This window comes from Hoplias malabaricus, chromosome 7, assembly GCF_029633855.1.
Source record: "Hoplias malabaricus isolate fHopMal1 chromosome 7, fHopMal1.hap1, whole genome shotgun sequence".
Taxonomy (NCBI): domain Eukaryota; kingdom Metazoa; phylum Chordata; class Actinopteri; order Characiformes; family Erythrinidae; genus Hoplias; species Hoplias malabaricus.
Window position 1 is genome coordinate 1626784 of NC_089806.1, and position 15564 is coordinate 1642347.

Sequence of the window (15564 nt, forward strand, 5' to 3'; positions counted from 1 at the left end):
CCACCTCTTTCCCTTTAGTTCCCTTCTCCACTCACTCCCTCCCTCCTCCCTCCTGCTCCTCATTTATTCGCTCCGTCCCCTCGCTCCTCCCCTGTTCTCCCCGCTCCCTCGGGTCGGCAGGGGGCGCTGTGCCGCTGTATAACCGCAGTGCTGGAGGCAGCGGTAGTGTCTGAGCGGGACGATGGCAGACAGTCGGGAGAAAGGTCTTCAGGACTACAGGAAGAAACTACTGGAGCATAAAGAGATAGACGGGCGTCTGAAGGAGTGTGAGTCCTAAAGGCGGTGTTTTTGCTCCGTACCGTGACCCAAGCCGTACTCGGTCCGATTTGTTTGGACTGGAGTCCGCGGCCGCACTGAAGCGCTTTGTCATGCAGCGCTGTGTAGCGTTAGCTTAGCAAAACGCACCCGTTTTCAGGCAAGTCCCGTCCTCGCCCGGCTTGTGATTGGCTTACATTTGTCAACGACCTGTGATGTGATTGGATGATGGGTTGAACTTCCTGGAGTCCTCCAATCACAACTCAGAAGGGCGGGGCTTTTTGGAAAACGAGTGGGTAAAAAAATTACTACAGTTAATTTGTGTAACTAATAAACAGTCGACTAATGTCTGTTTTACACGGGTCAGATTCTCAATTACAGCTCTCAGATCAGTTAAAAACACCGTTTATATTCAATATTAGATATAATTTAAATACAATATAAGATGTATTTGGGGTTTCTCACTCTAGAGTCATACATTCTGTGCCTCACAGGCCTCCTAAACTGATCTAATGAAGAATAATGTGAGATGTAGAGTATGAAAATGGTCATTTCTGACAGTAGTGGAGGTGAGTGTTGTTTATGTTGAGTGAAAGTTTGGTTTTGTGCTGTGTTTCAGTGAGAGAGCAGCTGAAAGAGCTCACTAAACAGTATGAGAAATCTGAGAATGATCTGAAGGCTCTGCAGAGTGTTGGACAGGTAGGAAAACAGCCTGCGACTTTTACTTTTATTCTTTTATTGGGCTTATGTACTAACATACTGCTGGATTTGAACATTATAATAATAAGAGGGATTTTACTCAGTGCAGCCCACAATCACCCTACAAGGATTTCACAACATAAAAATAATATAGTTAAAAAAACACATGAAAAACAAAGGATCTTTAAAATCGTAACAGAAAAGCACTCCCCACTGAATAGAGCTCAACAGCAGACCCCCCACCCCATCCACCCCTAAATTTACAGGTTGTTTATGAAGCTCATTTTACTTACAGAAATCTTTGTCTACAGCCTTTAGAAGACTATGCTTTTATTTTAATCACATGATTATATATTTGTAGGACTTTTATCTAGGGACCCTATGTTAAATGTGTTCATTATTATTTATAAATATTATTCACTGGACTTTTAATTTAGAGAATTTTCCATATTTAATATTAAGCTCTTATTACTGTTGATATTTAGTCCTATTTAATCTGAAGTATTTATTCTTACACATTATATACTGCACCTTTATCTGAGTTATTGACAGTATGTAGAGGACTCATTAACATTAATTTACACTATGTACAGGACTCTTATTTGCTGTGCTTGTGCAGGTCATAATTAATGGTTTACAGTCTTAATAATTTCTGTATGATTTGAAGTAACTGATGTTATCACAGGACTTTTATGTGAACCAGTCTTTTTATTATTACTTGGTAGTGGTCTGTCCTGATTAAAGCCTCCTGTTGTTGTGTGTTGTAGATTGTTGGCGAGGTGCTGAAACAACTGACGGAGGAGAAGTGTAAGATATTCCCCTGGAGACTGACAGACAGAGAGAGACAGACAGACACAGACAGACAGACAGACGGACGGACGGACGGACAGACTGAGAGAGAGACGGACGGACAGACAGACTGAGAGAGAGAGACGGACAGACAGACAGACTCGGAGAGAGAGAGAGAGACAGACAGACAGACACAGAGAGAGAGAGGGACGGACGGACGGACTGAGAGAGAGAGACGGACAGACAGACACAGACTGAGAGAGAGAGATGGACAGACACAGACTGAGAGAGAGAGACGGACGGACAGACAGACTGAGAGAGAGAGACGGACAGACAGACTGAGAGAGAGAGACGGATGGACGGACAGAGAGACAGACAGACAGTCTGACTGAGAGATAGACGGACAGACTGACTGACTGAGAGATAGACGGACAGACTGACTGACTGAGAGATAGACGGACAGACACTGAGTGGTTTCTGTTTGTTGTTGGTTGTAAAGTTTTATTTATTTATTTATTCATTGTCTTTGCAGTTATTGTTAAAGCCACCAATGGCCCTCGTTACGTGGTGGGCTGCCGCAGACAGGTAAGAGCCAACGCCATCAGGACATAGTTTAATGACACACACTTTTCTGAAACTGTTCACTGTGTAGTGCACTATTTTGGGGTTCTGCCATTTTGTTGTTGGAGAGTTTTCAGTGCAGCCACACTGTCCCACAGGGTGGTGCTAGACGGCCAGCACCGTGCAGGAGGTCCTGTAAAAGACTCACTGACCCTGGGACCGTCTGAGTGTTAAACCCCAACCCAACAGGGCTTTAGAGTCGAAAAGTGAACTGTGTAAAGAGGAAAGGGCTTCGACTGAATCAGGAGGATCAATACCTGTATGAACTCTAGATTAAATTCATGTTGTTTCCCAGTGAAACACTGTGGTGTGGGGGTCTCATGGTGTTCAGCACCGCACGGTGAGCTCTGGAGTTTATTTCCTGCTGTGTTTCAGCTGACTGCTCTCTCCCTCCTAACACACACTTCTCTCCCACAGCTAGACAAAACGAAGCTGAAGCCTGGGACCAGAGTGGCTCTGGACATGACCACACTGACCATCATGAGGTGAGGATCTGACCCAGATATAAACACCCCACCCTGGGCTCCAGGAGATCACACCCCGAGTCCAGAACATCATCAAAACAGAGTTTACTGTAGAGAGAGTATCAGCCAATCACAGTCTGCACTGCTTTACTGGAGCCTCAGTGTGACCACATCACTGTTTAAGGTGGAGAGGGATTTTAAACTTGTAACTGCTGTACTGTTTAAGGTGGACAGGGTGATTAGAATAATGTAACTGCTGTACTGTTTAAGGTGGAATGGAAAACTTGGTTCAGAAGCTGACCCACAGGTGGCCGAGTGTGGAGTGTGTGAAGACCTGGACTCAGTTACCACCACACTGTACTAATTAACTCTAGATATTAACACAGTACCTAAAGTCAAATTAGTTTACAAATATACTTCTGTTTATTACATTTATTTATCTGAATTTTCTAAAGCACCCTATGACACAGTTTATTAGTGTTCCTGTAGTGTGCCGTGTGTTCCTGTAGTGTGCCGTGTGTTCCTGTAGCGTGCCGTGTGTTCCTGTAGCGTGTAGCTGCCGTGTGTTCCTGTAGCGTGTAGCTGCCGTGTGTTCCCGTAGCGTGTCGTGTGTTCCTGTCTACACAGCAGAGGGGGCACTGAGTAAAGGTAATTCCCCACTCTAAGAGCTGTGCTGTGTTTATTTGCAGGTATTTGCCGCGAGAGGTGGACCCTCTGGTGTATAACATGTCTCACGAGGACCCGGGCAGTGTGTCGTACTCAGAGATCGGAGGACTGTCCGAACAGATCCGGGAGCTCAGAGAGGTCAGATCTGTTCCAGAGGTTTCACTCTGTTCACCAGTGAATCTGACAGCGTCCTGTTCTGTGAGACTGGTTTGGGGAATAAATGACTCAAAATTGGGTCAAACACCCTGTCCCTGTTGGTTTCTCAGCCTGTAGAATGAGAACAGGGAGATGGACAGACATTGGACTGATCTCAAAGATGACTGTATAAATATGTACAGTTTCCTGTCTCTTCCTGCTTTACGAATATCTGATAGAGTGAGATAAACAGAGCTGTGTCACTGCTGTGGTGAAGAAGAGAGAGTGAACACCTCTCTGTTTGTGCTCTTTCAGGTGATTGAGCTGCCGTTGACCAATCCTGAGCTTTTCCAGCGTGTGGGCATCATCCCCCCGAAGGGCTGCCTGCTCTACGGTCCTCCGGGTGAGTGACAAACCTTTAAACACTGTCCACATCAATGTATTCTATTCCATTCATTCCTCTACAGGGAAACTGTGGCCAGAAATGAGGGCATAATCATGACTGCTCCTCCTGTAAACAGATCTGCTCTAGTTTAGAGGAACAGCACAGTGGCTGTTATTACATTGTTAAAAGACTGAGGGAGTAGTTTCTCTAAAGCTGCTTTCACACAAGACTTTCATCAGCAAAACCTCTCACAGGAGAAATCACAGTCAGTTTAATGGAGTCTTCTGCAGTGAGCTGGTGGAGCTCTAGAAATGTAAAAGCGTTGGGGTGGGGCTTCTTGTAGCGGTGCTGTAGATCCAGAATGAAAGAGGAGCAAACTACAACTGTGTGGTAGAGAGAAGAGTTTACTGGGCACTGTGTTTCTTATTCTCCATCAGGAAAAAGCTGCAGAAGACTGTGATGGGTTTGTTCTGTTTTTGAGGATAATGCTGTGTCCAGAAGTGTGAGTGTGTGTTACAGATGGGGATCTCGATGTTGGGGATCATGAACACACTTCGTATTTGAACACACAGTCACCGTCAAATCACAAAAGAGCAGAGAATGTTTGAAGCTTGAATCGCAATTATATTTTACACACAAACGCCTTAAACATATTTGTACTCCTGATAACGTGGGGTGTAAATGTGGGGCGGCCAGGAGCACGAGGCTGGGTTAGAGAGGAGGAGCTTGGGGAAGCCCAAGCTCGACTTTCAAACTGAGAATATGATGAACACACATCAGCTTCTTCTCTGCAGCAGAAGTAAATCTACTAAACCCTAGTCTCTAAATGTGTTTTTTATTCTCACTGCACTACAAGGCTCCTGGCCCGGCCTTGGCCCACGCAGCACAGCACCAACTGCAGAGGTGTAGTGTGACCACCGCTGTGCCCTGAGCTTGTTCCTTTTAGATAAAAGCTCAGTGGAGGGTGCAGGGGTCAGGACTGGGTTGGCTCCACAGTGGTCCCCTGCTCCCGTTTGGTGTGTCTCTCTGCGTATGATACAATGTACAACGTAACGTTTCTCTGTCATTAAACAGGAACAGGGAAGACCCTTCTGGCCCGAGCGGTGGCCAGTCAGCTGGACTGTAACTTCCTGAAGGTAACCGAGAGGATTGGAGATTTCTTCTTGTGGTTTTAATGTAGACCTGTGGTATTATTTTATCAGACGGTTAATGAATGTTTCCGCAGGTTGTGTCCAGCTCCATTGTGGATAAATACATCGGGGAGAGTGCGAGGCTGATCAGAGAGATGTTTAACTACGCTCGGGACCACCAGCCCTGCATCATCTTCATGGACGAGATCGACGCCATCGGTACTTTAAACCTTTTAGTTATAAGTTCAGTGCAGGAGAGTCTGAGGAGACGATTACAGTCTCTCGGTGGTGCGAGGGACTGTCTGGAGCCACAGAGCGGTGCTGTAGTCGAGTAGATGAACAACAGACATCAACAGCAGCCACTGCTGCGTTTGGCATTCTCCAGTTTCTAGGGTTTTTCCTCTAACTAGATTTTAGAACTTACGGTGCCCCCAAAGGGACATGTGGGGGAGGGGAACGAAAAGACATGTAGGGAAACTTTTTATTTTATTTCTTTTTGGTACATCAAAAAAAATTTTCCCTTATCTTAATTATCTTGGGATCTCGAGAATTGAGCAATACAGGGGATACATTAAAGGCGCATTACCGGATTTGACCGATAGATGGCGCACATACTCCATACAGACAACATTCCACTCATTTCCCTAAGACGCCCTGCTGTTCTAAGCTCTACACTACTCTTGGGTCTAGTGCCTTCAGAATTATCCGGACGTCTTCTGTTTTGACTCGCAGGTTATTCTCTAAGCACTTGGCCTATAGCCATTCTGTTTTCCAGAAAGCTGTAGCTGCTCTTGAATAAACATTAATACCTCAGCTGTATCTGAACAACCCTTCCTCAGAAACAGTCTGTTACGTTATAAAACACGTGTCAGATGGCGCTCTGATAAATACAGCGATGTCTGTTAGCGAGAAACTATGTCTTTGTTTTTGAGGCCAAGTTCAAAATAAAGTGCTATATAACGGTCAGTCTCCAGTCACTGAAACTAGAGACATGGAGGCACTGCTTTCACAGCGGAGGATGTGTTTGGTTATTACTGCTGTGTGTCTGAGTGTGTGTGGATATTGACCTGCTCTGGGGATTCAGTAAAACTAAAATTAACATCTCCACAGTCCACCAAATCCTTTGTGTTATACAGGGATATTGGCACCAGCAGTGTACATCACCCCCTGAAGAAAGACACACACACACACATCACGTCTATTGTAGATGCTAAACCGAGGAATTTCAGTTTCTTGAAATGGAACTGACTCTGATTTGCTGTGTTTTAAGGTGGTCGTCGTTTTTCTGAGGGGACGTCTGCTGACAGAGAGATCCAGAGGACGCTGATGGAGGTGAGATCCCGTGTGTGTGTGTGTGTGTGTGTGTGATGAGAATGACAGATGGTGAGAGAAGTGGTTTTTATTCTGAGCTCCATGCCACTGTCGACTGATTAGAAAACAGCTACAAAAAGAACAAGTGAGAGGAAGTAAAGGGTTTGAAAAGGAAAGTAAGGAAATACAAAATAAATCATTTTACTTTTAATGAAATGTGAAAAAAGAAAGGGAGAAAACAGACGAAATCTGAAAGGATACAATTAAAAAGAAAAGGAAAATGAAGAAAATCTGGTTTGTACTGCTGCTGACGTCACTATGTAACTACAGCCTGGGAACGTCTTAATTCCTTCATATTAAAACAGGTTAAATATCTCATTCTCAGAGAGGCATTCACACACAACACTTATCTCATTCCCATGTAATAAATATCTCATTCTTGTGCATTAACTGGTTCTAAATGAAATATCTCGTTCCTCTGCATTACCTCACGTTAAATATTCAGTTCTCATCAACTGAAATATTAAATATTTAGTTCCCACAAAATCAGTATCTCATTTTCTTGCATTAAGTTGTTCCCACACGTTGTTATTAATTGTTCACAGGCATTAAATACCACGTGCCCAAACTTCAGTTCATTCTGTCTTTGAGGCGTTCCTGCACATTATTAATTTAAATGTCTTATTTCCACACAGTAAATATCTAATATTCACGCATTAAAAAGTCATTTCTACATTTTAAATATCTTGTTCCCAATGGTGAGTGGAGATGTAGTTGTGTATTTAATGGAGTTGTTTTCTCCTAAATCAGACTCAGTGAAGTGGTCAGTTCATTGATACAGGGTCAGAATCAGACCAGAACCCCTGGACGGTGCACCTCTGACTGTGTGTGTGTGTGTGTGTCCTGCAGCTGCTGAACCAGATGGACGGGTTCGACACCCTCCACAGGGTGAAGATGATCATGGCCACTAACCGTCCAGACACTTTAGACCCAGCGCTGCTCAGACCCGGACGACTGGACCGGAAGATCCGTAAGATCCTCATCAGTTCCTCAGTGTAACACACACAGTGACTGGTCTCACGGAGACTGGAGTTGGGCGGGGAACAGTGGAACTGTGTTCCTGTGGGGTACTGTGATTATGGCCGTGAAGCTGATACAAGACAGTCATTTTATTTCCACATCCAGAGCCCCTTTCTAACGTACTGTCCTCAGCATTGTCTTAACCTGGATGTGGATATAAACGACCAATTAGACGCAGCCAATTGCACATCAGCTATGACATCACAATCATGACTAAAGTACTGGTGTTGTTTTACAGAAAATAATGATCATTTTAATTGTAGTGTTCTTCAGATTCCTCAGTGAAATCCTTCATTCATTCAGTCATGTATTTATTTATTTACAGATATCGAGTTGCCCAATGAGCAGGCTCGCCTGGACATCCTGAAGATCCACTCAGGACCAATCACCAAACACGGAGACATAGGTGAGTCACTAAAAAAACTGACTGCACTTTTACACTTCAAATGTTCAGAAAATAGAAAGGTACAGCACTCACTCGTGAGGGTTATGGGTCTTTTTTTAGTCAAAATTAATTTAAGTTACAAACTAAAATTAAACAGAATGGTCTTAAACAGAATTTATTCATGAAAAAAATCATCAGCTGGTTTTAAGTAAAAAAAAAAAAATAATAATAAAAAAATAATAATAATAATAATAAGGCAGGTTTGTGCTGTTTTTACCCAGTAGATTTGTTTTTGAGCGAGGGCTGGACCTCACCTGACGTCTGATAGTGTTCAGTTGAAGCTGCAGGTGTCAGATCGGCTCCTTCTCTCGAGACTCAGTTCAGAAAACTAACCCTTCACTGTTTCCTCAGATTATGAAGCCATTGTTAAACTGTCGGACGGTTTTAACGGAGCTGATCTGAGGAACGTCTGCACTGAGGCTGGTACGAACCCCCCCCACAGTCTCTCTCTCTTACTCCCTCTCACTCTCTCACTCACTCAAACACACACACCTTAACATCTTTCAACTAAAGATGTTAAACACTATTCTATGAACTCTTTCATATTTTGATGTGGGAATATTTGTTGTTTTCATAAAGCTTTAGTGTTAGTACTTTTTTTGATGCAGGAACATGTGAATTTAATATTTTTACTTTTCTTTTATTGAATATATTGATGGTTAGTTTTTTTGATGTGGTCATGTTTGTGTCACAGGTATGTTTGCGATCCGTGCGGACCGGGACTACGTAACTCAAGAGGATTTCATGAAGGCCGTTCGGAAAGTCGCTGACTCTAAGAAGCTTGAGTCGAAACTGGATTATAAACCTGTGTAAAATATGAAATAGTACTCTTAGATCACAGGAGGGGGAGGTTTTACTTGTGTTATGGAGCCCATGCCATACTTTTCTCCTTTTGAGTTACATATAGGTTTTTCTTTTTTATTGTTATTATAAACAGCTCCCTCTGATTATTGTAATTATTATTATTGTCAGAACAGTGTGACCATCTCCGCTGTAGGGAAATGTTCTGTGGTCCAAAACATCGACTTTAAGACTAAACTGATACGATAAACTACATCTGTCTGTGTCATGGACAGTAGTGTTGTTCCTGCCTCATCACCGCATTAAAGTTTGATACTGAACGGAGGTTTTGTTTTTCTTTTTTATTCGTTTCATATTAACGTTGTTACAGGACACTTTTTTTTTTTTAAATAAATAAATATTTTGAATGGACCAATTCGACCTGCAGCCCCCTCCAGGGTGTGTTCCTGCCTTGCACCCAATGATTCCGGGTAGGCTCTGGACCCACCGGATAAGTGGCTACATATAATGAATGAATTCTACCTGCAGTGGTTTAGCCCTGTCCCATTTACACTGAAGTTATAAAAGCTGTGTTCCAAAGCCTAGGCTGCAGCTGAGGTAGGACTCCCCTGAAGACTCCTTAGTAACCTGGTCACACAAATTGAATGGTCTAAGGAGGCTGTGCCGTGATGTCACCGGAAAGGTCTTATCTGCCTTGAAGCACTAACGTCACAGTTAAAATAAGTTGTATTTTCTCATTAATATTATCCTGCAGGTCAATACTACTTAAAAAATTATTAATACTCATACTCCAACCTTAATCACTGAAAGTGCATCTTTAACCCTTTACATTTCAACTGGGATTAAAAATAAAATAATACCAAATGTTTTCTGTGGTACTGTGATGTGCCAGTAGCTTTTTGATTAAATATGGAATAGAGAAAAATAATTTACTTAATTATTTTACCCTTTAAGCCCTGTGAAGGAGTGGCGCCCTCTCCAGGGTGTATTCCCGCCTTGTGCCCAATGATTCCAGGTAGGCTCTGGACCCCCCGCGACCCTGAATTGGATAAGGGTTACAGATAATGAATGAATGAATTTTACACTTTAAAAGGTAAATGTACTCTGAAGGTCTTTTTTAATTTTTTTTATTTTATTTTTTTTTTTTTTGGCGCAGTGTCTTATTTACTTTCTCCAATGGGCCGTGCACAGAATTGTGGGTAACTGAAGGATAAGTCTGTTGCATCCTTCAAATGGCGCCAAACGTAGGCTGCATGTCTCGGCTGTACACAAAGGATCCTTCACATTGGAACAGCCTTCTGTGACATAGCGGCCACAGCCTAGGCTTTGGAACGCAGCTGCAGGGTGTTTCAGCCCATACTGCTTTCTGAATGAGGCTTATCCAATCAGGACAGAGCAATTTACATATGTCTTAAAGGCACAGTGGTAAAATCAGCTTAAATCTGATGATAATAATCTTGTGGAATATGTATTAATATGAAAGTAAACTTGTATTTGTCACCATAAAATAAAACATTTCCACAGTTAACCCAAGTGCACTGGGGGAAGTGACCTCACACCCAGAGCAATGGGCAGCCCCCAGCCCAGACCCCAGGGACCAGATAGGGGTTCAAGGGCCCCGCAGCTGTGGACGTTGAGGGAGGAGACAGTGCCTTTCCTTCACTCGCCCCGGCCCCAGTTGTGGGAATCGAACCAGTGACCCTCCGCTCCGAAACCCTCTACTTTCTCTACACTAGGTGTTTATGCTAAACTGACCCATTAAAACATGGAGAAAAAATATATAAAGAATATAATGTAGGACATTGGCTCTTTGAAGAAAACTTGTCTTGTTATAAATGAAGTAGGATACCATTCAGAATTCAGAGCTCAGGACTTTTATTGCAGAATGTTTATTAGTTTGATATGTTTCATTTTATCACATCAGTTTAAAGGTATTAAACCAAACCGAACATAGAGTTATTTCTTGTTGAATGCTCCGCTAATCAACTCTGGTTTGAACATGATTTTAAATTTACTTGGCCTGCAATTAGAGGGACACAGTTCTATTTGGCACCCCCTTCTGGAGAACTGTCAAACTGCTAAATGTGAGTGAGTGAGTTTACAATCCAGTTTCAAGAAGTGATTTTTACATCCTAGAAAAAAAAGACATTCTCACAAACACACACACACACATCTCTCATCACCACAAATAAATAAGAGAAATAAAACTCTTTTTACAGAACATTTTCTGAACTACCTTCGAGGGTAAACTCCAGAGTTACTGCACAGCTGCCTTTATCTAAAGAAACTATAATGATCTATACAAATCAGCCACAAGATTAAAACCACTGCCAGGTGAGGTAACACTAATGATCTGGTTACAGCGCCCCCTATCCTGGAGGCTGACTCTCACTGAGTAGCCCTCAGCTCCTTACACTGACCATTTCTCCTTCAACAACTGACCCTTACGGCTGATAGAGATCAGAGGGGAAAATACTGAAGCATGCCTGTAATGTTTCAGAGCACCTGCCCATCGACTTCTAAAGTAAATATCACTGTGATTAAAGCCTAAATCCAGCAGATAGGGATCCAATCAGAAAGCACTGTATTGTCCCTTTAAAGCAACACTAGGTAGTATTTTACCTTCAAATTACAGCTTCAAAATCATTGTGATGCTCCAATGAGCTGTAATAGTGACGATAGAGCTTGTCTCTGCTATCCCAGGCTCAGCACTGCAGAAACTGCACTATGTAACTTTTAAAGGAGAGTAGGAAATGCCCCCCAGGAGAGTGCTGTAAAAGTGGATAACACTCTGCTGCTGTAGGGATGAGCAGAGGCACAAAGACACCAAATCTTACCTAGAGTTACTTTAATCCTAACACTGATATTAATTTCACAGGTCACTAATCTCACTCCTCCTCCTCCTCCTCCTCACCGCCAGGCTGCGTGTGATTGGCCAGAGCGAAAGACTCTATAATAAAAGCCCTGCACATGGGGCAGTGCTGAAACCTCGTAACACACGCGTCACACAGGCAGGTGTGTCGGCACGGCAGCAGCACTCGGTTCACGGGGGCGTTCTGACACACCACACAGTCCTTTCCCTCCACTCCTGGCTCCGCCTCTTCATCTTCTATTCCTTCCCTGTCCTCATCGTGCCCTGCCCCCTCTTCATTAGGCCCCTCCTCTTCCTGTTCCTGGGCAGAGGGGCTGGGTTCTGGTCCAGACTGGTCACTGTTGTCCGTGGACATGTAGAGAGGCTGTGAGGGAAATGTAAACAACATTAAAGGTGCAGTCCATTTTAAAACAACATACAAGTAGCAAGACATTTTAAAATGTTTTAAAAGACAGTGCTGTGCTGGGGCTAAATGACCACAGCAGGGCAACACAGACATCTCCCTCTAGTGGTGGACTCCATACTGCAGCAGACACTAACACCCGGGTAAATAGGGTCTGAGGAGTTCACAGCAGGGACACGGAGAGGACAGAGATCAAACACAGATACACTGATCTCACCTTTAAATGATAAACCTGACCCTGAGCCGTCAGCAAGAACTGAAACAGAACCCTCCCAGAGAGAGTGTACTTCTCATCAGGGACATGGAGCACCATCACACTGGACACCTACAGAGAGAGAGAGAGAGAGAGAGAGAGAGAACAGAGAGAGAGAGACAGAGAGAGAGAGAGAACAGAGAGAGAGAGACAGAGAGAGAGAGAGAGGGAGAGACAGAGAGAACAGAGAGACAGAGACAGAGAGGTCAGATAGAGAGAACAGAGAGCGAGAGAACAGAGAGAGAGAGAGTGAGAACAGAGAGAGAGAGAGCGAGAACAGAGAAAGAGAGAGAGACAGAGAGAGAACAGAGAGAGAGAGCGAGAACAGAGTGAGAAAGAGAGAGAGTGAGACAGAGAGAGAGAGAGAGAAAGAGAGAGACAGAGAGAGAGTGAGACAGAGAGAGAACAGAGAGACAGAGAGAATAGAAAGAGAGAGAGAGAGAGAACAGAGAGAGACAGAGAGAGAGTGAGACAGAGAGAACAGAGGGAGAAAGAGTGGGAAAGAGAAAGACAGAGAGACTCTGGACATGATGTTTATCCATATTAAAGGTGCAATCAGCCATTTTTGTCTCATAATGAATCAGTTGTAACACTGACCCCTAGTGGCCTGGATGAGTCAGAGATCCTGTATTAAACCCGATTTAAAACATGGCTGCCCCCCTGTGGGAGACCTTCTCTATGAAACACTGACTGGTTCATTCAGGGAAGACAGAGCAGTTTCACTTTATAGTCAACACTGTAGAAAAGATAATGACTTTCATTAACACTAACTAACTGCTAATTTTTGGTGATAAAAACGCTGACTGCACCTTTAATCCTGTTCACAGATGTCAAGGTTGTGTTTTAAATATAAAAGTCTCACTATATTATAAGAGTCTGTGAGCTCAGCATCAGCCAGAGTTAACACGGCCACCAGGGGGTAGCGATCTCTCGGCAGGAACCCGAAATCTCTCACTCCCAGCTCCTCTGGGATCTGCGTCACACACTCCTCCCTCTCCTCCTTCCGTACGCTGACGTCACAGGTTAAGGACAAACTGCAGGGGGCGCTGTGTCTCATTTACCATCACAACTGCTGTAGAGGAGCTTTAATCACACACGTGTTTACATCTACAAACACAGACTGCACCTTTAATGTTAACTCAGCTGAGTAAGGTCAGCCTTAATAACAGTGATTTCTCCCCTGGGACTGTCCCTTTAATCCTGGGAGGATACTGAAAGGTGGCACAGTGGATGTAGTCAAAGTCTAGCGCCTCCTGGAAAAGCCGAGTCGTCGACAGTCTCCCCTCGTACTGATGTTTCTGTAGAGCGACCTGCAGAGCCTGAACTCCACATCCCCAGAAACAAGTCAGAACACACTCCTCCAGACAGTACGGCTTCAGGGTCACTCCACCTTAAACACACACACACACACACACACACACACACACACATCAGTAAACACATTATCAGTTCTGCAGTAACCCCAGTGAAATGTGAACAGGGCTAATTCTGCTCTCCATGCTGTGAAACATGGGGGTGATGAATTACAGTCACCCTGCCCCCTGTGCCCAGTGTGTTTTACCCGTCACTGTGCCTGTAATGGTGCATGTCATGGTGCCCCCTGTGGTGTCCCCCGGGGTGCCCCCTGTGGTGCCCAGCTCCAGGGAGAAGGGGTTGGGCACCTGCACCATCCTCTTCTCCGGGATGGGGCTGAAAGACTCGGATTCATCAGAACTGCGCAGAATCACTGGTACATCAAATCCGAACCTGGACACACACACACAAATCACTGTCTACAGTGCAGTGCAGTATTTAACTTTTTTCACATTTTTTACATATGTAATAATCATATCATCTGAATAAAGCAGTATATATTATCATTATATTTTATATAAATATTTATTCTTTTTTTAATTTAATAATATTAACAGTTGGCCACCACTGTAGTTATTTATTATTTTCCATTATTATTGCAAAAGACAAAAAGTATATGGTGAGGTTTATATGATCATGTTTATTTATATTTATTTATATTTATATTTATATTTATATATGATCATGTTTATTTATACTTTTGTATTTGTCTTTATTTATTATTTTATTGAATTCATTTTATTAATCTATTGAGTATTGTTTTAGTAAAATTAAGTAACTATTATATCTGACCTGTTCAGTAGCTTTTATATTTAATGTTGATCATTACTATAAAGTCCTACCAGCAAAGCATTAGTGTTTGTATTTTTATAATAAGAGTCCGATCAGCTGAGTACCTCAGTACTTTACCACGGTGGTGTTTGTATAATAAGAGTCCTACCAGCCCAGCACTGTTGTGTTCGTTACGGGGGTGTTTGTATAATAAGAGTCCTATCAGCCCAACACCCCTGTAGTTTATTACCGTGGTGTTTGTATAATAAGAGTCCTATCAGCCCAGCACCGTTGTGTTCGTTACGGTGGTGTTTGTATAATAAGAGTCCTATCAGCCCAGCACTCCTGTATTTTATTACCGTAGTGTTTTTATAATAAATGTCCTTCCAGCCCAGCACCGTTGTGTTCGTTACGGCGGTGTTTGTATAATAAGAGTCCTACCAGCCCAGGACCGTTGTGTTCGTTACGGTGGTGTTTGTATAATAAGAGTCCTACCAGCCCAGGACCGTTGTGTTCGTTACGGTGGTGTTTGTATAATAAAAGTCCTACCAGCCCAGCACCGTTGTGTTCGTTACGGTGGTGTTTGTATAATAAAAGTCCTACCAGCCCAGCACTGTTGTGTTCGTTACGGTGGTGTTTGTATAATAAGGGTCCTATCAGCCCAGCACCCCTGTAGTTTATTACCGTGGTGTTTGTATAATAAAAGTCCTACCAGCCCAGCACCGTTGTGTTCGTTACGGCGGTGTTTGTATAATAAGGGTCCTACCAGCCCAGCACCGTTGTGTTCGTTACGGCGGTGTTTGTATAATAAGGGTCCTACCAGCCCAGCACCGTTGTGTTCGTTACGGTGGTGTTTGTATAATAAAAGTCCTACCAGCCCAGCACCGTTGTGTTCGTTACGGTGGTGTTTGTATAATAAGGGTCCTACCAGCCCAGCACCGTTGTGTTCGTTACGGCGGTGTTTGTATAATAAAAGTCCTACCAGCCCAGCACTGCGGCGGCGGTGATGATGAAGCAGACGGAGATGACGCTGATGTAAAATACGGGCGAGTACTCGTACAGTTTCACCAAGAGCTCGGCGGCCATCGCCTCCTCGGAAGGCGCCCGCCTCTGAGAGGCCGTTTAAACCGA

General features: G+C 43.6%; 2 protein-coding genes across 2 annotated transcripts; one reads left to right on the top strand and one right to left on the bottom strand.

The window, feature by feature from the left end:
• The first annotated feature begins 64 nt into the window (after nt 1-64).
• Nucleotides 65-9117, top strand: psmc6 (proteasome 26S subunit, ATPase 6). The gene is made up of 14 exons (XM_066676261.1): nt 65-266; nt 875-954; nt 1722-1761; nt 2276-2328; nt 2782-2849; nt 3518-3632; nt 3945-4032; nt 5089-5150; nt 5240-5363; nt 6415-6476; nt 7365-7485; nt 7861-7941; nt 8332-8403; nt 8675-9117. Exons 1-14 carry the CDS (start codon nt 182-184, stop codon nt 8791-8793), a joined length of 1170 nt encoding a protein of 389 aa, XP_066532358.1. The 5' UTR covers nt 65-181; the 3' UTR covers nt 8794-9117.
• Nucleotides 9118-10651: 1534 nt separating this feature from the next.
• cgrrf1 (cell growth regulator with ring finger domain 1) lies at nt 10652-15549 on the bottom strand. Its single transcript, XM_066676272.1, has 6 exons — nt 15416-15549; nt 13871-14055; nt 13522-13699; nt 13172-13319; nt 12274-12381; nt 10652-12017 (listed from the first exon to the last, which is right to left on the bottom strand). The coding sequence occupies exons 1-6, from the start codon at nt 15517-15519 to the stop codon at nt 11670-11672; spliced, it is 1071 nt and encodes a 356-aa protein (XP_066532369.1). The 5' UTR covers nt 15520-15549; the 3' UTR covers nt 10652-11669.
• Nucleotides 15550-15564: the final 15 nt, after the last annotated feature.

Bases quoted from the DNA above. Each gene is read 5' to 3' on its own strand.
- psmc6 (XM_066676261.1), top strand. From the start codon at position 182: ATGGCAGACAGTCGGGAGAAAGGTCTTCAGGACTACAGGAAGAAACTA. The intron at 955-1,721 runs GTAGGAAAACAG...TGTGTGTTGTAG, and splicing joins CTCTGCAGAGTGTTGGACAG to ATTGTTGGCGAGGTGCTGAA. The intron at 3,633-3,944 runs GTCAGATCTGTT...GTGCTCTTTCAG, and splicing joins AGATCCGGGAGCTCAGAGAG to GTGATTGAGCTGCCGTTGAC.
- cgrrf1 (XM_066676272.1), bottom strand. From the start codon at position 15,519: ATGGCCGCCGAGCTCTTGGTGAAACTGTACGAGTACTCGCCCGTATTT. The intron at 14,056-15,415 runs GTAGGACTTTTA...GTGTGTGTCCAG, and splicing joins GCCGCCGCAGTGCTGGGCTG to GTTCGGATTTGATGTACCAG. The intron at 12,018-12,273 runs GTGAGATCAGTG...TTTCCCTCACAG, and splicing joins GTCAGGTTTATCATTTAAAG to CCTCTCTACATGTCCACGGA.